At 43.0% G+C, this 21,291-nt stretch overlaps 1 protein-coding gene across 2 annotated transcripts in view; it reads right to left on the reverse strand.

The window, feature by feature from the left end:
• The window catches only part of TMEM131 (transmembrane protein 131), a 317,376-nt gene that overhangs the window by 39,890 nt on the left and 256,195 nt on the right, over nt 1-21,291 (reverse strand). For both annotated transcript variants that reach the window (XM_073614647.1, XM_073614646.1), the window contains exons 29-31: nt 18,179-18,364; nt 5,725-5,883; nt 5,006-5,598 (exon numbers count right to left, since the gene is read on the reverse strand). In XM_073614647.1, the coding sequence (XP_073470748.1) occupies nt 5,006-5,598; nt 5,725-5,883; nt 18,179-18,364 (938 nt within the window). The remainder of the gene's footprint in view (nt 1-5,005; nt 5,599-5,724; nt 5,884-18,178; nt 18,365-21,291) is intronic.

The raw sequence follows: 21,291 nt of genomic DNA on the forward strand, positions 1-21,291 counted from the left end.
CCCACAGTTAGAACACAGTCAGGGAACACAGTTAACCCCTTGCCCCCTAGTGTTAACCCCCTCCCTGCCAGGGACATTTCCACAGTAATCAGTGCATTTTTTTTTTTAGCATCGATCGCTGTATAAATGTGAATGGTTTCAAAAATGTGTCAAAAGTGTTCAATGTGTCCGCCATAATGTCGCAGTCCCGATAATCGCAGATAGCCATCATTACTAGTTAAAAAAAAAAGCTATAAATCTATCCCCTATTTTGTAGACGCTATAACTTTTGCGCAAACCAATCAGTATACGTTTGTTGCGATTTTTATTACCAAAAATATGTAGAAGAATACATATCGGCCTAAACTGAAGGAAAAAAACTAGCTGTTTTAAAAAAAAAAATTGGGGATATTTATTATAGTAAAAAGTACAAAATATTGTGTTTTCAAAATTGTCGCTCTTTGTTTATAGCGCAAAAAATAAAAACCGCAGAGATGATCAAATCCCACCAAAAGAAAGCTCTGTGTGAAAAAAAAAGGACGTCAATTTTGTTTGGGGTACAGCCGGTCGCGCAATTGTCAGTTAAAGTAACGCAGTACCGAATCACAAAAAATGGCCTGGTCATTGAGCAGCCAAATCTTCTGGGGCTGAAGTGGTTAAAAGAAACCCATGGATATAGCTAAAGCCCAGGGCTTGGTGTTAATTTTTTCAGTTGGTGATCACTTTTATGTTAGTGAGAAGGGCCGCCACCCCACCTGCAATGGTTCCTGGGCTCTGTGTCATTCCTATGGGGAACTAGGGGTCGTGATAGTTACAATCAGAGGAGAACGGGGAATAAAGGTTTCTCAATCTCCTCTGGATCCAACTATCAGAGCAGTAACTTATGAACCCTGAGGCAAAGATTTTTATTCTTATTATACAGGATTTATATAGCGCCAACAGTTTGTGTGGCGCTTTACAACACGAGGGCAGACAGTACAGTTACAATACAAAACAATACAGGAGGAATCAGAGGGCCTTACTCGTTAGATCTAAAAGGGAGGGTCAAGTGATACAAAAGGAAACACTGGGGGAATTTCATCACTACCAGTTGCAGAGTTGTAATTCCCTGGTTATTGAGCTTGACTAGCTGCAGTGGAGGGCAGGGGAGACACTGGGAGTCTAATAGACCTCTGATGTCTTCATAAACCTGTCACCTGTCCATGCTATCAAGAAGAGGGCTTGTTAGCCTCTATGTGACCGCAAATAAGACAAAAGGAAATGTGTACAGATAGTTTGAATAAAAGCAGCCCTGCCCCCCTCCCCCAAATAGACTCAAATGAAAGTGCTTGTGCAGATTGCACCACACATATGAGGTATCCCAAAAGGTCATTGGAGTACAATTCTAAATAATTCATGGTTAACTCTAAACTGATAACCTGTAAAGGCTTTTAAAGAAGTAGTAAACCACAGAAAAAAAAAAAAAAAAATCACAGAAAAAAGAATGTCATACTGTGCTAGCATGCATCACATACTAGCACATTATGAAAGTCTTACCTGAAAAAGGAAGCCTTCCAGTGGCGCGCTGTCACTGATGACAGGGCTTCCATCTTCACTCGGTCCTCCTTCCGGCTTCGCGGGCAGCTGCTGTTTGGTTAGCTGAGTCACGATGACGTCACTCCCCCGGGAGTCACGTTCGCGGCGCGGCTCTCTCTATGGTCTGTACACTGTCCATTGAGAGCGCAGTGCGTATGCATCGGTGACATCACCGGCGCTGCTAAAATAAATATCTTCTAAACGGTGCACGTTTAGGCGATATTTGCTGTTCCTACAGGTAAGCCTTATTATAAGCTTACCTGTAGGTATAAAATAAAAAAAAAAAAGCCTTTACCACCACTTTAAAGCGTTACTTTTGAAAACCGTAACAGGCGCATGTAATTTTGAGGCTTGATATACAGTGTCTCACAAAAGTGAGTACACCCCTCACATTTTTGTAAATATTTTATTTTTTCATGTGACAATGTATGTATGTAAAGTAGTGAGTGTACAGCTTATATAACAGTGTAAATTTGCTGTCCCCTCAAAATAACTCAACACACAGCCATTAAGGTCTAAACCGCTGGCAACAAAAGTACACCCCTAAGTAAAAATGTCCAAATTGGGCCCAATTAGCCATTTTCCCTCCCCAATGTCATGTGACTCGTTAGTCTAACAAGGTCTCAGGTGTGAATGGGGAGCAGGTGTGTTAAATTTGGTTTTATTGCTCTCACTCTCCTCATACTGGTCACTGGAAGTTCAACATGGCAAAGACCTCGGAGGATTTGAAAAAAAGAATTGTTGCTCTACATAAAGATGGCCTAGGCTATAAGGAAGATTGTCAAGACCCTGAAACTGAGCTGCGGCACGGTGGCCAAGACCATACAGCGGTTTTAAAGGACTGGTTCCACTCAGAACCAAAGAAGTTCTGAGTCGACCAAAGAAGTTGAGTGCACGTGTCCAGCCTCACATCCAGAGGCTGTCATTGGGAAATAGACGTATGAGTGCTGCCAGCATTGCTGCAGAGGTTGAAGGGGTGGGGGGCTTGCCTGTCAGTGCTCAGACGTTTCGGCGCACAATGCATCAAATTGGTCTGCATGGCTGTCACAGAAGGAAGCCTCTTCTAAAGATGATGCACAAGAAAGCCCGCAAACAGTTTGCTGAAGAGAAGCAGACTAAGGACATGGATTACTGGAACCATACTTGGTTCAGATGGTTTTAGGTGTGTGTCGCGGCAACCAGGTGAGGAGCACAAAGACAAGTGTGTCTTGCCTACAGTCAAGCATTGTGGTGGGAGTGTCATGGTCTGGGGCTCCATGAGTGCTGCTGGCACTGGGGAGCTACAGTTCATTGAGGGAACCACGAATGCCAACATGTACTGTGACCTACTGAAACAGAGCATAATCCCCTCCCTTCAGAGACTGGGCCGCAGGGCAGTATTCCAACATAACGACCCCAAACACACCTTGAAGATGACCACTGCCTTGCTAAAGAAGCTAAGGGTAAAGGTGATGGACTAGCCAAGGATGTCTCCAGACCTAAACCCTAATGAGCATTTGTGGGACATCCTCAAACAGAAGGTGGAGGAGCGCAAGGTCTCTAACATCCACCAGCTCTGTGATGTCGTCATGGAGGAGAGGAACACCACTCCAGTGGCAACCTGTGAAGCTCTGGTGAACTCCATGCTCAAGCACGTTAAGGCAGTGCTGGAAAATAATGGTGGCCACACAAAATATTGACACTTTGGCCCCAATTTGGACATTTTCACTTAGGGGTTTACTCACTTTTGTTGCCAGTGGTTTAGACATTAATGGCTGTGTGTTGAGTTATTTGGAGGGGACAGCAAATTTACACTGTTATACGAGCTGTACATTCACTACTTTACATTGCAGTGTCATTTCTTCAGTGTTGTCACATTAAAAGATATAAAATATTTACAAAAATGTGAGGGGTGTACTCACTTTTGTGAGATACTATATTTGGTATCAATTTACTTGACTCACTGAAGTTCATTTTAGTGTATTTTGTCTTGAAAATATGCATCTGATAAACAGCTGCAGAAATATCGTGCAAAATAAATTGCAATGGCCACCATTTTTTGTTCTACAGGGCCTCCGCTTTCAGAAATTATATAATAATTAGGGTTCGAAGTAATTTTCTAGCACAAAATGCAGATTTTTAACGTGTGAAAAATTTAAAAAATTGCCCTGGCTGCAAAGTAGTTAAAGAGGAACTTTGCTCCCCAGGTTAATTTTAATATTAATCCCTTCCTACTTGGTCTGCTGGGGTGGGCTAAAATACCAAATTCACCCACCCAGCAAATCCAATGCTCTCCCGCTGCCATCTGCTGAAAGTTGCTGCACAACTGGATCCAGTGCTGCCATTTTCTTTTTGATGTTATCAAGAGGCTGGCTGTCTCTTTTGGGTCATAGCAACCATCTTCCTAATGCTGCATGCAAAATAAGTTAGTTATACACAGCCCCAAAGCTTCCTGAGATCCATGACAAAGGCATCCCAGGAGGGTTGGGGGGGGGGGGGGGGGGGCGGGTGAATAAGGCATCTTGCTGACCTGGGCCAGAAAGGCGGAAACTCTATTTGCTATATGTTGAGAAGATTTCCAACATATAGCAATATTCCATTAAAAAAACTGTGCAATTTGCTGATTGGGGGGGGGGGGGGGGGGCAGGCCAGATGATCCACTTTAAATGCTTAAGGCATATCTATGGTCAAAATGTAAAATCGCTTTACTCATGTTCACATTTTCAGTTATTTCTAGTCTGTAGGATAAGCACGGCTGCATCACAGAATTCAAAAAGTCAGCCTTCTGAAATAATGAGGTGCTGAAAGAAGGCGTTGAGAGGTGGAGCCAGTACAGGAATTACTGCTTATAGGTAGCAAGGTACCATGGATATGCAGTCCTTGTGAATTGAAAGCAAACAGCAGAGGAGAAACTGCAAAGCAGAGATGGCCAGGAGACAGACAACCCACATAAAATGAAAGGAGATTTTTCACGTAAACCTAAACAGACTAAAGCTGGCCATACACTAGTAGAATTTTTTGTTAAAAATATGTTTAGTTTAAAAAAAAAAAAAAAATTCTACAATTTTCTAATCGTTAGTGGGGTCAAATCAACATTCATTTCAACTGCAGGGATTAGGTTTGAAGGAGGATGGAGATTTTTTTTCTCCAGTTAACAAAGCTCTAACAGTGAATGTGGTTTATTTCAGAAAGTCCATTTGTTCTAAAATCCAATGCTAAAAGCAAACAAAATTGTGAATGAGATTTGTAAAGTCATCAAATGTACTAAGAATTTTATTTTGAATGTTTGTATGAATATTCATTCAAAAATCTTCTAGGGTATGACCAGCTTAACTCTGCTCTCAGAGTAGTCTAGGTTCCATTTCAGACAAGATATATAAAGGCTTACTTAGAAAGCATGTGGCCCCATTTATCAATCTTTAGCAAAATATTCAAACATGCATGCTCATATACCAGAAAATAGCTCCATTACCTTTTGCATTTTTTGTTGCTGGAGATGGTGGCTGTTCTGTAAACACATCAGAGGAAGCTGGTTCGGCATTGTCAAAGTCCTTATCCATTACTTCCATAAGACTGGTTATATCTGAGTCATCTGAACTGTGCCGAGTATTACTGCTGCCAGTTCCAAAGTATTCAGGGTGAGAAGAGGGGTTAGAGGTCCCTGATCGGGACACTTCTGCTGGCTGCTCTGTCTGTGTATGAGGCACTACTGGTAGTTGTGTTGGCTGCTCCTGTAGGACAGGTCCTTGTGGTTGTACAAGGCTCTGATTTAATTTTGTTCCTCGAGAACGTTTGGTTAAAGATGAACTATGAGAAACAGTACTGGAGTCAATGGTCACGGAGTTAGTTTTGCTAGGTGGCAATGAAGCAGGAACTTGTCCAGGCATTCTGTTTGCTACATTGGAGCTGTTTTTTGTCCTCGATGTTTCCACATCATGAGCACTCCTTTGCAAAATTGTTGCATTGCTTTGTTTGTGATTAACCGTGGTAGGTCTTGTAGCAGCACTCCCACTATACAACCCCCTGTTAGAAGTAGGATTTGAATCTGGTCCTACTGTGTTAAAGCTAGAAAAGGATAGGAAAAAAAAAAAAGAGAAAAAAAGAGGTTGCATAGAATACACTTTAAAAGTAAAACTAAGGTCTTCTTTTCATATAATGCATGTATTTGATATATGTATAAAATTGACTTACTTGCTTTCAGACGAAATGCCAACTATCCTCCTGAGGTCAAAGGGCCGGCCCAAATGAAAAGGAGGATTTGAAGCTTCAAAAGAGAGCCGCCTTCTGAATGGCTCCCATATCCCTTGAGCTTCTAAGTAAGCTGTTCCTATTACCAGTAGAAAAAGCAAGCTGGGGGAGACACAAGAATGGAAAATAAGAGAATAAAAAAAAAGTAAGACATGGAAAAAATAGGAGGTTAAAAAAGGTAAGGGCATAGTTTAGCCACAATTGCGGAAAAAATATTTCCTAATACAACAGTATAGGGTTTTCTAGTTCGCTCAGTTGCTTACCATTGGTTGAGGATTATTCTTTTGGATAATATGGTGGATCGGTTGTCAATGTGGCACACGGTGTAAAGTAGTGAGCTAGAGGATGGTTTTGCTGTTAGTCTGTCATTCAATGATTATCAACATTATTGATTTAGTTGGAACCTTTTGTGATCATTTTACTTATTGCACAAACATATGGGCTTTTGTGGTATGTTCTCCCCAGCGAGTACGTGCTGATAGATCCATATTAAAGATGAATTTGTTTTTTTGTCTTCCTGATTTTTGTTTTTGTATTCTTGTGTATGTACATTTTTGAAGGAGGTTGATTTTACATCCTGGAGTTTTTGGAGAGGGGTGGGGTGATGAACATAGGCTGACCCCACCCAGCTGCTCATTAAAGGGGTGTGTCCCCAGGATGCACAAACATTTCTACCGTGGCTCTTCATATAGTCAAGTTACTTCTGAGCAAGGGGGCTTGTCCCCCAAAATGCGCAAGTTTCTTTACTGTGTGGCATTGGATGAGGTATCCCAATCCACCTACTAGAGCTGTGTCTGGCTTGTTTTTATCTGCCTTTGTGAGTAGAGTATTGTTTTTTCTGTTAATAAATGGTTTTGGAGGTAATGCACTAGGCATTTGCGCCCTCTTGAGTGTGCTTTGACAATCACCAAATTTAACACACATGCACCAGGCAGACTGACCTACAGTGAATGATTGGACAAGGTTACATTCACCATTTAAAAATACCCCTCCTATGTGCATGCCAGATAAAGTTTGTGGTATGCATTTGCTACATCAGCCTGGATCAGATAATTTAATATTTGATCTTGTTTTTACTGAAAAAAAAAAAATATGAAAACATGCAGCTAATACACAGGCTAGACAAAGTCATAATTATTTCCAGGTACATGTTTAACTTACTGGCATTCATATTTTTCACAACTTACAAAACACTCCTGACAGTCACATGGCTCACATTCACAGCTTCCCATAATTTGCCACTCTTAGAGCTGAAATTAGTGAAAGCCATATTCACTGCAGCCAATATACTAATACTAGTTACAAGTTTAATTTATGTACTCAAATTGTACGAAGTTCTCTAAAAGGAAAAGGTTTGATGATTTAATAGTATTTCTCAACTTTTTTTTTTCAGACAAGGCACACTTAAAAATTCCCCACAATCTTGAGGCAACCCATTCTAAAAACTAAACAAATAGTTTTGCATAATGTAGCAACATCCACATGCGTAGGACACCCAACATTAGCGGCAATTTCTTTTTCCAAAGCAAAAAATAGGATTTTTAAAACAGCTTGCCTGTAAAATCTTTTTCTTGGAGTACATCATAGGACACAGAGCCTCAAGTAATTACTTGGTGGGTTATGGGCCTACCTTCAGGTGTTGACACTGGTACAACCAATACAGGAAGTTGACTCCCCTATATAACCCCTCCTCCTCCCAGGAGTCCTCAGTTTTTGTAGCCAAGCAATATAAGCAATATACTCTCACCCCATAAAACAGAGGGGCGAGAGCTCTGTGTCCTATGATGTACTCCAAGAAAAGGATTTTACAGGTAAGCCGTTTTAAAAATCCTATTTTCTTTATCGTACATCCTAGGACACAGAGCCTCAAGTAATTACTTGGTGGGATGTCCCATAGCAATACTACTTGAGGGGGAGGGAGACACAACCCGTAGGGCACCACCAGACCTTGAGGAATTATACTGCTGCTTGCAGCACACTGCGCCCGAAGGCGATATCCTCATTACATTTTACATCTACTTGATAACATTTTGTAAATGTATGCACTGAAGACCAAATCGCGGCCTTGCAGATCTGAGACATGGAGGCCTGGTGACGCACTGCCCAAGAAGCACCATCCGCTCTGGTAGAGTGCACCTTAACTTGAAAAGGGGGAATCTTTCCCTTTAAATCATAAGTTCAAATTATAACTTGCCGAATCCACTTAGCCACAGTGGATTTTGACGCTGCCTGTCCTTTTTTAGGACCCTCTGGCAGAATAAATAAGACATCAGTCTTACGAATCTGAGCAGTTTTCTTTAAATAGATCTTCACTGCTCTCACCACATCAAGACAATGTAGTGACTTTTCTTCTTTGGAACATGGTTTTGGAAAAAACGATGGCAGGACAATATCTTCATTTAGATGAAAGCCTGAAACCACATTTGGCAAAAAGCCTGGACGAGGGCGTAACACCACTCTGTCCTCATGAATAACCAACATGGTTTTGGAAAAAACGGCAGGACAAGATCTTGTTCAGGTGGAAACCTGTGTCCACCTTTGGTAAAAAACCTGGACAAGGGCCCAACACCACTCTGTCCTCATGAATAACCAAATATGGCTCTTTACAGGAAAGAGCAGTCAATTCTGAAACCCTCCTTGCTGAAGATATAGCAACCAAAAATATCAGCTTCCTAGTCAGAAGGACTAAGGGAACATGCTGTAATGGTTCGAATGGCGGTTTTTGTAACACTGACAAAACTAAATTCAAGTCCCAAGGGATTAAGGGTGATTTAACTGGCGGATTAATCCGCATCACTCCTTGCATGAAACCCCGGACTAAAGAATGCGTAGCAAGTGGTCTTTGAAATAAAATTGATAAGGCTGAGACTTGGCCCTTAATAGTACTCAGGGCCAACTTCATCTCTACGCCTACTTGTAGAAAGGCAAGAATTCTGCCTCTAATATATCTCCGAGGGTGCCAACCCTTGGATTCACACGAGGAAACATATGCTTTCCAGACTCTATAATATATAGCTCTAGAAGCTGGCTTCCTAGCATTAAAGTAGAAATAACTGCCCTGGAAAGCCCACATCTTTTCAGAATGTGGGTCTCAATAGCCAGGCCATTAAATTTAGCATTTGTAAAGTAGGATGGAATATCTGCCCCTGTGAGAGCAGGTCTGGCCTTAGTGGAAGGGACCACAGATCCTCCACTGCCATCTTTACGACCTCTGCATACCATGACCTTCTGGGCCATGCTGGTGCTGCCAGAATTACCGGGTTTTCTTTCCAGCTTGATCTTGCAAAGAAGTCAAGGCAGCAACTGAATAGGGGGAAATGCATAGATCAGTAAAAGCTGATCCCACAGTATCATCAACGCATCTGTTCTGCATGCGAATGGATCCTTTGTCGTGGACACAAAGTTGACTAACTTTATGTTGCACTGGATGCTACATCCGGAGGCCCCATCCTTGACAAACAGCCCGAAACATGTCGGGGTGAATAGACCATTCCCCTGGGAATAATCTGCTGGCGGCACATGTAGTGCGCGTGCCAATTCTCTATTCCCGGAATGAAGACTGCCGATGGGCACGGAATATTTCTTTCTGCCCAAGTTAGAATATAGTTCACTTCTCTCTGCAATGAGAAATTCTTGGTGCCCCCTTTTTGGTGATTGATATAGGCCACAGCCATGGCATTGACGGATTGGATCCTGTCGGGACAATCCCTTAACCTGGAAGTCCAGGCTTTTAGAGCCAGACGCACTGCCCTAATCTCTAGGATGTTGATGGGCAAGGCTCTTTCGGTTCTTGAACACTGTCCTTGTCATTACCACTTTCCAGAAAAGTGGTTTGAAGTATTTACCCTTTAGGACATTCTTTAGTAACCACCTATTGAGGCTTTGGGACACCCTTGGGGACAGCCGCATTGGCAAGTCCAAAGCTTGGATCGTTTTGTTCCAAGAAAATAGAATACTGTTTTGCAACAGTCTCGAATAGAACTGGGCAAAGGGAACTGCTTCGAATGAAGCCACCATCCTTCCCAACAACCTCATGCAAAGATGAATGGAGGGACCTCCTTTTGACCAGACTATCCGCACCAACTCTTTTATAGAGTGTTTTTTGTTTTTTTGTTTTGGGGCAAGAAGACCCTTTTTCTGGGCTGTATCTATGATCAGACCCAAATACTGCAGCCCTTTTTAGCGATGTTAATGGAGACTTTACTAGGTTGAGAATGCAACCCAGACCTTTCCAGGTAACTGGTTGTAATGCGTACACCTTACTCTGAACAGCGATTGGTCTATTAGCAATAGATTGTCTAGGTATGCAAAGACCAAGCCCTGTGCCCTTGAACTGGCTACAGGTGGGGCTAGCACCCTTGTGAACACTCGAGGTGCTGTAGCTAGCCCGAAGAGCAAGGCTATAAACTGAAATGCTGCTGTTCTACTTCGAACCGCAGAAACCTTTGGTGAGCGGGAAATATACGGACATGCAGATATGCATCCCTGATGCCGATAGGCGACAGAAGTTTTCCTCCTTGCAGGATAGAAACTACTGACTTGATCGATTCCATAGAAAGAAGCGGATCTTCAGGAACTGATTTAGATTCTTTTAGATTTAGAATGGATCTGTTGAATTTCTGCGTGGCTCTGTACAAGAAACGCATGAAAAAGGAAGTGAAGGTTCCAAGGAACCTAAGAAAAAAACAGAACTATCAGCTGACTCCACTGGAGTAGCTTGAAAGAGGCACAAATCATCTCTGTAAGAGGTTTGTACCAGCAATTTCTCAGATTGCGAGGCTGAAAAAAAGTTCAACTCTAGTTGTCTCCTCTGCAGAGGAGTACTCGGTTTGCCTTTCTTCCCGATTGCCTGAGGGTAATCCTTCATCCTCTACCCACTGTTCCCTTGATAAGGGATCTCAGGTGGGGGAGGGGGGGTCTAACACGCTTCTCATCCTTGGATAGCAGATGCGATTAAAGTCGCTAATTTTCCTTCTAGGCCCTGCAGGGCGGAGGAAAAACGCACCTTCAATCATATATACAGGGGCTGAATATTTTCTCCTCTTAGGCTCAGTTTCCACTATTGCAACCCCAAAGTTGCGTGATTTTACTGTGATCCTTTGCCGCCGAGAATACGTCGGGGCGCGATTTTGATGCGACAGGAAACAATGCCTGTGTATTCTAGAGGTTTATGGACCTCAAGTCGCATTAAAGTGGTACCAAAGTAGTGCAGGGACTACCTTGAAGTCCCACAGATCTGAACAGTATTTCTTGGAAATCATGCCCTAGAGTCTGACGGTGGAGGCCGTCACCGCTGCCTAGAGGCAGCTGCCCCTGCGCAGGGAAAGGAATCTGTTTAAGTGACTTGCCCAAGGTCACAAGGAGCCAACATGAGGATGAGGTCCCACGTCTTTCAGGAAGCCTTCCATAGCTACACTGGCCGTCAGAGTAGTTAACCTGTGAGGAGTGGCTCCTTCACTAGTGAACGCCGACATGTGGATCTGAACCCATGTTTGTCAGGAAGTCTCCCATGGCTGCACTGGCCATCAGAGTACTTAACCTGTGAGCTGTTGTGGCTTCACTTTAAATAAAAGGACATTTATACCTTCTACTGGACAAAAGAGCTTTACTGCTAGAAATCATTTGGATGTATTTCACCAAACCTTCCCCAATGAAAAGGGAAACTAGTCAGACACCCCTTTTTTGCAAGATGCTTCGGCTGACCAACCCTTTTAACCACAGGGTCCTAAGCATGTGTTTTACCACAAGCGCAAGGCGAGACGCCTGGTGGATAGGGTCTTTTATGGCATCTATGGCGAAACATAGCACCATTGGTAGGAGGATTTTAACAAAAATTCCAACTCCTTATCTGTTGGATGCTTAAGCAATTATGCATCTTTATTGATGCTGCAAATCGCAGCTTCTACTGCTGGTATTTCCAACCCTTATGAATTTTTCCTCCAAGATAGAGAACCTCTTTGGAGGGAAAAAAATGCTTATCCAGATGATCCCATTCAGCATAAATAAGCGCTGTAAAAGGTTTTCTTTTTTTTTTTTATAACCAAAGAAGTGACCTAGACTTTCAGCTTACTCTGTTAGTAGTATAAAAACTTGAATGAACCATCTCTGTAAGAGTTTGTACCATCAATCTGTCAGATTGTGAGGTTGCATAAGGTTCATCAACTGTTGTTTCCTCCGCAGAGGAAAATTTGGCTTGTTTTTCCGTGATCACCTGAGTATAACACCCCATCCTGTGCCCACTGTTCCCTTGGAAAAAGGGGTTTGAGGCGGGGGAGGGGGATCTAGCATGCTTCCTATCCTCTTGGATGGAGAATTGCTTCCAATGACTCACCCTGGCTTGCCATGTCAGGTATCTCCAGAGAGGATGACCGTGTGGATGCATGACTGGAGTTCCCAGCGCCTGGGGGTGGAATCCTTGGTACCTTTGTGGTACACTGGAAATCAAATGTGCTAAGCACAATAGCAGAGGCACTTTAACAAATTATGGTATTTGCTGAACAATAGTTTTAGCAAAAGAAAACAAAGTCACCATAAGGATCAGCCTTTGATGCTGAGTACCATAATATTTCCTGTGCTGGAAATGCCTGTTTACACACCTTTACATGCCCAGCGCTCCTGTGTCTTACTGAGAATGTCTTTGTTAAGCCTCAGGTGAGAACCTGATTACACATAAGTGTCAGCTGTTACCGCACCTCTCCAGGAGGGAAGGGGGAGGGGAATTTTTATCAGCAGTGTTTGTTAAGCTCCTAGTTTTAAAGAAAGACTTCACTTTATACAAAAAAAATGCAAATGGCTGGTTTTGTATGTTCATAAACTACTGCTGTAACCCCTTTAGATCCCTCAGAAGAGGAACACCATCTGTTCAATTAAGAACTCCCCTCTGGCTGCAGGGACCACACCTGCTGCTATAGCCAGACACAGAGCTGCTGAATAAGCATTGTACTAGGTAAGTGTAATATACATTTTAAGGCATACAGCTATATGTTTTATAATGTATGTATGTATGTATGTATGTATGTATGTATGTATTTTTTTGAGAAAAAGGCATAGGTGGACCTTTCACAGTTCCTAGGCTTCTCCCCTTACCTTATCCTCGCTGCAGGATACTGCTGATTTAACAGACAGATCCAACTTTCACCCATCACGGCGGGCAGCATAGTTAAACCTTCAAAGACTGGGGCCCTTTTTAAAGGCGTTCCGCTACTTTGGACCTGTATAGCACCCCTCAGGAACAACTTTAGGTAATATGAAAAACCAAAAAGTCCTGGTTCCTAGGGTCCAGCTCTCAAAGAGAAGCTTACAGGCAAAACCTCGTTCTTCAATGCGAGGCCCAGGTACCATCCTATGGCCTCAGTGACGAGGATGAATCCGGTTGTGGAGGTTTTTTAAATCCAGCATGGATCCCTCCCTGGAGCTCCACACCTTTACTCATGACCAACACCTTAGACCAGTGTTTCTCAACTCCAGTCCTCAAGGCGCCCCAACAGGTCATGTTTTCAGGATTTCCATTATTTTGCACAGGTGATTTGATCAGCTTCACTACCTTAGTCATTACCACAGCCGTTTCATCTAAGGGAAATCCTGAAAACCTGACCTGTTGGGGCGCCTTGAGGACTGGAGTTGAGAAACACTGCCTTAGACACTGGCAAAAAAACTGAGGACTCCTGGAAGGAGGAGGGGTTATATAGGGGAGTCAACTTCCTGTATTGGTTATACCAGTGTCAACACCTGAAGGTAGGCCCATAACCCACCAAGCAATTACTTGAGGCTCTGTGTCCTATGATGTACGATAAAGAAACATGTTTGCACACTGGTACTGATTAGTATTCCAAATGTTTCTTCTACCTCGGTTTCTCTTCCTCACTTAGCTAATGTGACCCTGAGAGTAATCCTCTCAGCAAGTCATCTCAGGAAGTGATGCCATCAAGACGGTTTTACAAGATGTTGTAGATTGTGGGGGTTTTTCATCCCGTGGAGAGCTGCAGGAAAAAAAAACGATCATGGACGACGAGGAGGGAACACAGGACAGAGCTGACTCCATTGTGAGGCTTTTCACCCCATGCAGGGGGTACATCTTCTCAGTGAGTGCGGACCTCAGGGGGGAGCACGTGTGAAGATTCACCGAGTTTTATATATCACAGTATTCATTCAAGCACCGGCCACTTTTTTTTGGGAAGAGGATTACCTATGTGGACTTATGAACTGAAGCTTTTTGCTCATACATTAGTTTATATATTGAACGCTGTTTTAACCACTTACCAACCGGCCCATAGCCGAATGACGGCTGCAGGGCGGTTGGATAACTCTGGGTGGACGTACTATGACGTCCTCCCAGAATTCCCCTCTCGCGCGCCCCCTGGGGCGCGCACCCGAACACATCCGTGACCGCCGGGTCCAGGGGACCCGGCGCATCACGGATCCCGGTAAATGGCCGCTGATCGCGGCCGTTTACCATGTGATCGAGCCGTCAAATGACGGCGCGATCACATGTAAACAGACCGGCGTCATCTGATGACGCCGGTTCCTCTCCTCCCCTCCTGTGTACCGATCGGTACACTGTGAGCGGGGAGGGGGATGGATGGATGTCTGCAGCGCTGTGGGCTGTATGTGTAGTGCCCACAGCGCTGCACAGAGATCCATCCATGCTCAGCCATCCCTCACTACTAATGCTGTGCCATACTCTGCCATGCCCCCCGCCATACTCTGCCATGCCCCCCGCCATACTCTGCCATGCCCCCCGCCATACTCTGCCATGCCCCCCGCCATACTCTGCCATGCCCCCCGCCATACTCTGCCATGCCCCCCGCCATACCCTGCCATGCCCCCCGCCATACCCCGCAATACCCTGCCATGCTGAGCCATGCTCAGCTGTACTCGGCCTCTGTATGTGGCCAGGCTGTGGAAGTCTCACACATGGGGTATCGCCGTACTCAGGAGGAGCAGGAGAATCTATTTTGGGGTGTCATTTTTGGCATGTACATGTTATGTGGTAGAAATATTGTATAAATGGACAACTTTGTGTTAAAAAAAAAAAAAAGCGTTTTAACCACTTCCCGCCCGCCGGCCGTCATACAACGTCCTTGACTTTGTGCGGAGATATCTGAATGATGGTTGCAGCTACAGGCATCATTCAGATATCAGCTTTTTCAGCCGGCGATTCCCTACACCATGAGAACTATCATAGCAGCTGTTCCACTGCTTGATCGTTCTTACGGGAGGCGAGAGGGGACGTCCCCCCTTCCCGCCGCCTTGCGGTGCTTCTACCGACTCACCGCTACGATCGAAGCCAGGATTTTTTTTTTTTTTTTTTTTTTTTATTTCAGGCTTCCCAGCCTAGAGGTGAGATGTGGGGTCTTATTGACCCCATATCTCACTGTAAAGAGGACCTGTCATGCCATATTCCTATTACAAGGATGTTTATATTCCTTATAATAGGAATAAAAGTGGTCAAAAATTTTTTTTTTTGGAAAAAAGCATCAAACTAAAATAAATAAAGTAAAATGAACAATAAAAAAAAAAAAAAAAATTTTTAAAGCGCCCCTGTCCCTGTGTGCTCGCATGCAGAAGCGAACGCATACGTAAGTCCCGCCCACATATGAAAACGGTGTTCAAACCACACATGTGAGGTATCGCTGCGATCGGTAGAGCGAGAGCAATAATTCTGGCCCTAGACCTCCTCTGTAACTCAAAACATGTAACCAGTAAAAAATTTTAAAGCGTCGCCTATGGGGATTTTTGAGTAGCAAAGTTTGGCGCCATTCCACAAGCGCGTGCAATTTTGAAGGGTGACATGTTGGGTATCTATTTACTCGGCGTAACTTCATCTTTCACATTATGCAAAAACATTGGGCTAACTTTACTGTTTTGGTTTTTGTAAAGCACAAAACATTTTTTTTTTCCAAAAAAAACGCGTTAAAAAAATTGCTACGCAAATACAGTGCGAGATAAAAAGTTGCAACGACCGCCATTGTATTCTCTATGGTCTTTGCTAAAAAAACATATATAATGTTTTGGGGTTCTAAGTAATTTTCTAGCTAATAAATGATGATTTTTACATGTAGGAGAGAAATGTCAGAATTGGCCTGGGTGCTCCAGAACGCCTGAAGGTGCTCCCCTGCATGTTGGGCCTCTGTATGTGGCCACACTGTGTAAAAGTCTCACACATGTGGTATCACCATACTCGGGAGTAATAGCAGAATGTGTTTTGGGGTGTAATTTGTGGTATGCATATGCGGTCTGTGAGAAATACCCTGCTAATATGACAATTTTGTGGAAAAAAAAAAAAAGTAAAAAAAAAAACCTTGATTTTGCAAAGAATTGTGGGAAAAAATGACAACTTCAAAAAACTCACCATGCATCTTTCTAAATACCTTGGAATGTCTTCTTTCCAAAAAGGGGTCATTTGGGGGGTATTTGTACTTTTCTGGCATGTTAGGGTCTCAAGAAATTAGATAGGCCGTCAGTAATTCAGGTGTGATCAATTTTCAGATATGCGCACCATAGCTTTTGGACTCTATAACTTTCAAAAAGACCAAATAATATCCACCGATTTGGGTTATTTTTACCAAAGATATGTAGCGGTATAAATTTTGGCCAAAATATATGAAGAAAAATTACAAATTTGCAAAATATTATAACAGAAATGAAGAAAAATGTATTTTTTTACAGATTTTTCGGTCTTTTTTCTTTTACGGCGCAAAAAATAAAGAACCCAGCAGTGATTAAATACCACCAAAAGAAAGCTCTATTTGTGTGAAAAAAAGGACAAAAATTTCATAAAGATACAGTGTTGCATGACTGAGTAATTGTCATTCAAAATGTGAGAGCACCAAAAGCTGAAAATTGGTCTGGTTAGGAAGGGGGTTTAAGTGCCCAGTTGTCAAGTGGTTAATGAATGGACATTAATTTGCTTTTTATTGCTTTGCACTATTAGCACTTGAGCACTTTGTTTACAGTTAGTAACTGATGCCAAAAGACCGCAGAGTTGCACCTGCACATTTCACACATTTGGCTGCTTTCACACTGAAAGCGCCGACCGTTAGCGGTAAAGAGCCACTATTTTCAGCAGCGCTTTGCTGTTTAAGAAAGGGTTAAAAGCACCCATGTTGCGGCTCTTCTGAAGCACTTTGGAAGCGCTGCCCATTCATTTCAATGGGCAGGGCGTTTTGGGAGAGCTAAGACCCCTTTCACTCTGGGGCGTTTTTCAGGCGCTTTAGCGTTAAAAAAAGTGCCTGTAAAGCACCTGAAAGAAGCGTCATCTGCAATCCTAATGTGAAAGCCCAAGCCCTTTCACACTGCCAACGCCCGAAAAACGCTGGTAAAACGCCGCTTAAGACCCTTTTGACACTGGGGTGTTTTTCAGGCATTTTTCAGGCGCTGGCAGTGTGAAAGGGCTCGGCCATCAGCGCACCCAGCCCGGTGGCAAAAACACGAAAGCGCTTCAAAGAAGCTGCTTGCAAGACTTTTGACGCCCTGCCAGCGAAGCGCCCCAGTGTGAAAGCACTCGGGCTTTCACATTGGGATTGCAGATGAGGCTTCTTTCAGGCGCTTTTTTTTAATGCTAAAGCGCCTGAAAAACGCCCCAGTGTGAAAGGGGTCTCAGTGTGAAAGCACTCCGGCTTTCACATTGGGATTGCAGATGAGGCTTCTTTCAGGCGCTTTACAGGTGCTTTTTTTTAACGCTAAAGCGCCTGAAAAACACCTGAAAAACGCCTGAGTGTGAAAGGGGTCTAAATACAGCGCTCCCAAACTGCCCCGCAAGCACACTGTCACACTGAAATGAATGGGAGAGACTTTACAGGCGCTATTTCTAGCGCTAAAACGCCTGAAAACCGCGATCAGTGTGAAAGGGGTCTTAGTGTATTTTTTCCCCATTTAAAGTGATATCACATGATATAATTATTTTTCACATTATATTACCATCACCGCCACTTCACCTCCTTATTCTCTTATAAAACTGTCCTCTAATCCCACACCTGTGGTTTTAGCTGGGGTGGGCAGCAACTACTATACCTTCATAGCATGGATCATCGTATTTATTTTAACTGGGACAAACAGCACTGTCCAGACAGAGGGTCAGGGGTCCTGCAGCTTCAATAGGACAGTCAGTAGAATTAAAAAAAACTCCTCTTACAAGCTTTAACCAGACACTGATAGAAGTCACAATACTGCTATATACTGCTGATGAAAAGGTATTTAGCAGTTTATATGTCCATGTTCTGTGTACTGTGGGAGACCAAATATAGGGAATGCAGGGTCCTGGGCTTTAGTAACACTTTTAAAAATTTGTATACAGCAGTTTTTTTTTTTAGACTAAATAGGATAAATAAAAATGGTTAAACAGCCTATAAAACTACAGTAAGCACTATCTTAGAATAGAACAGAGGAATACAAGTACCTCATTATTCCTGAGATGACAACATAAAGAGCCAATTCCCAATTAGGCCGTGGAAGTGCTTCTGCACAGGTCGCTAGCATATGATATGGAAGGGATGCATTTAATATAAATACAAATTCAGATCCTCCTGTAGTAACAATCTTCAGTTCACGAATGATTCTTGAGGAGGTGAAATCTGGTGTAAACCTGCAAAATGAGATGACACAGAGGATGCAAGTCAAACTTTAAAAAGGAGATTTGCCTGCCTATAGGATCCCTACGTCCATCAGAACTGACACTTTCCTTTTTTTTTGGGGGGGGGGGGGGGTTTACAGGTCAGTGGGTTTTACTTTCCCTACAGTACAGCACATCCACTGATATGTCCATAAGCAAACATAGGTAGCAGTACAACTTCTAGAATTTGCAAATACCCACCTACTGTAGAACTACTAAATGATCAGGTAAAAGCTGGTATCATTGTTGGTAAAGTCTGTCTATTAAGATCAACTTTCACAAATGACTGCAGTGCAGTGCTTATGGATGTAGTGTTTATCTATAGTGCATCCGGAAAGTATTACCAAAGATTAACTTTTCCCGCATTTTGTTATGTTACAGCCTTATTCCAAAATGGATTAAAATGCATTACTTTCCTCAAGATTCGACAAACAATACCCCATATTGACAATGTGAAAGAAGTTTCTTTGAATTCTTTGCAAATTTATTAAAAATGGAAAAAAAAAAAAAAAAAAAAAAAAAAAAGGTACATAAGTATTCACAGCCTTTTCAATGACACTGACAATTGACTTCAGATGCATTCTGCTTCCACTGATCCTCCTTGAGAAGTTTCTACAACTTGATTGGTGTCCACCTGTGGTAAATTCAGTTGATTGGACATGATTTGGAAAGGCACACACCTGTCTATATTAGGTCCCACGGTGAACAGTGCATGTCAGAGCACAAACCATGCAATGAAGTCCAAGGAATTGTCTGTAGACCTCCCAGACAGGACTGTATTGAGGCACAGATCTGGGGAAGGGTACAGAAAACTTTCTGCAGCATTGAAGGTCCCAATGAGCACAGTGGCCTCCATCATCAGCAAATGGACGTTTGGAACCACCAGGACTCTTCCTAGAGTGGGCCGCCTGGTCAAACTGAGGGGAGAAGGGCCTTTGTCATGGAGGTGACCAAGAACCCAATAGTCACTAACAGAGCTGCAGTGTTTCTCTGTGGAGAGAGGAGAACCTTCCAGAAGAACAACCATCTCTGCAGTACTCCACTAATCAGGCCTGTATGGTAGAGTGGCCAGACAGAAGCCGCTCAGTAAAAAGGCACATGAAAAACCGCCTGGAGTTTGCCAAAGGGCATCTTAAGGATTCAGACTATGAGAAACAAAATTCTCTGGTCTGATGAAACAAAGATATAACTCTTTGGCCTGAATGGCAAGCGTCATGTCTGGAGGAAACCAGGTACCACTTACCACCTGGCCAATAGCATCCCTGTAGCGAAGCATGGTGGTGGCAGCATCATGCTGTGGGGATGTTTTCAGCAGCAACAACTTGGAGACTACGCAGGATCGAGCCACATAGCCAAGATAACAAAGGAGTGGCTACGGGACAACTCTGTGAATGTCCTTGAGTGGCCCAGCCAGAGCCCAGACTTGAACCGATTGAACATCTCTGGAGAGATCTGAAAATGGCTGTGCACCGACACGCCCCATTCAACCTGATGGAGCTTGAGAGGTCCTGCAAAGAATAGGAGAAACTACCCAAAAATAGGTGTGCCAAGCTGGTAGCATCATACTCAAAAAGACTTGAGGCTGTAATAGGTGCCAAAAGTGCTTCAACAAAGTATTGAGCAAAGGCTGTGAATAATAACAGTGGATATAAAAAGTCCACACACCCTTTTAAATGTCAGGTTTCTGTGATGTAAAGAAATGAGACAAAGATAAGTAATTTCAGAACTTTTCTAGCATTAATGTGACCTATAAACTGTATTTTTAGGTGGAGGGAAGTAAAAATAAAATGTTTTTTTTTTTTATTACAGCACTCAGTCTTTTTGGGTACGAGTCTATCAGCATGGCATCTTGACATGGCAATATTTGCCCACTCTTTGCAAAAACACTCCAAATCTGTCAGATTACGAGGGCATCTCCTGTGCACAGCCCTCTTCAGAACACCCCACAGATTTTCAGTCAGATTCAGGTCTGGGCTCTGGCTGGGCCATTCCAAAACTTTAATCCTATTCTGGTGAAGCCATTCCTTTGTTGATTCGGATGTATGCTTTGGATCGCTGTTATGCTAAAAGAGGATGTTCCTCTTCATGTTCCGATTTCTAGCAGAAGCCTGAAGGTTTTGTGCCAATATTGACTGGTATTTGGAACTGTTCATAATTCCCTCTACCTTCACTAAGACCCCTGTTCCAGCTGAAGAAAAAACGCCCTAAAGCATGATGCTGCCATCACCATGCTTCACTGTGGGTATGGTGTTCTTTTGGCAGTGTTGTTTTTGCACCAAACATTTCGTTTGGAATTATGGCCAAAAAGTTCAACCTTGGTTTCATTAGACCATAACACATTTTCCCACATGCTTTTGGGAAGTTTGGGACTTTATATGAGGCCTCTGATACTTAAATCAAGATTACCTCCATCCCGGGCTTGCAGACAAAAAGGAGGGGGAAGTTGGGACTTTGAGTGAAGCATGCAGCTGGAGAGCAAAGAAACACTGTAGTTTTATAAATGAATTTATTCCGTAAATATAACACACATTAAAAATACATCAATTGGCACAGTAATACATTGTAACCTGCAACCCATCTTTTTTGAATTGCATAGAATATTGAGTAATAAAAAAATTGGTATAATTTATACACATATCTTTGTACACATACCACACATATGTGGAGAGATAACCTCTAGATGTAAACACATATATTAACAGTTGTAGCTCAAAAAACTGAATATGAACTCATGATTGTAGCATCTGAAGGTCGACGCGTTTCGTGACCAACTGTCACTCATCAGGAGTAGATGCGAAGAGGATATCTAAAGAGTATGAAAGTTAACAGTAGGTAAACTGACCACAAAGATAAAGGGAGGGGGAGTGATAAAACATCCCCCCATACTTACAAGCTGACAA

This window comes from Aquarana catesbeiana, linkage group LG02 (genome assembly GCF_042186555.1).
Source record: "Aquarana catesbeiana isolate 2022-GZ linkage group LG02, ASM4218655v1, whole genome shotgun sequence".
Classification (NCBI taxonomy): domain Eukaryota; kingdom Metazoa; phylum Chordata; class Amphibia; order Anura; family Ranidae; genus Aquarana; species Aquarana catesbeiana.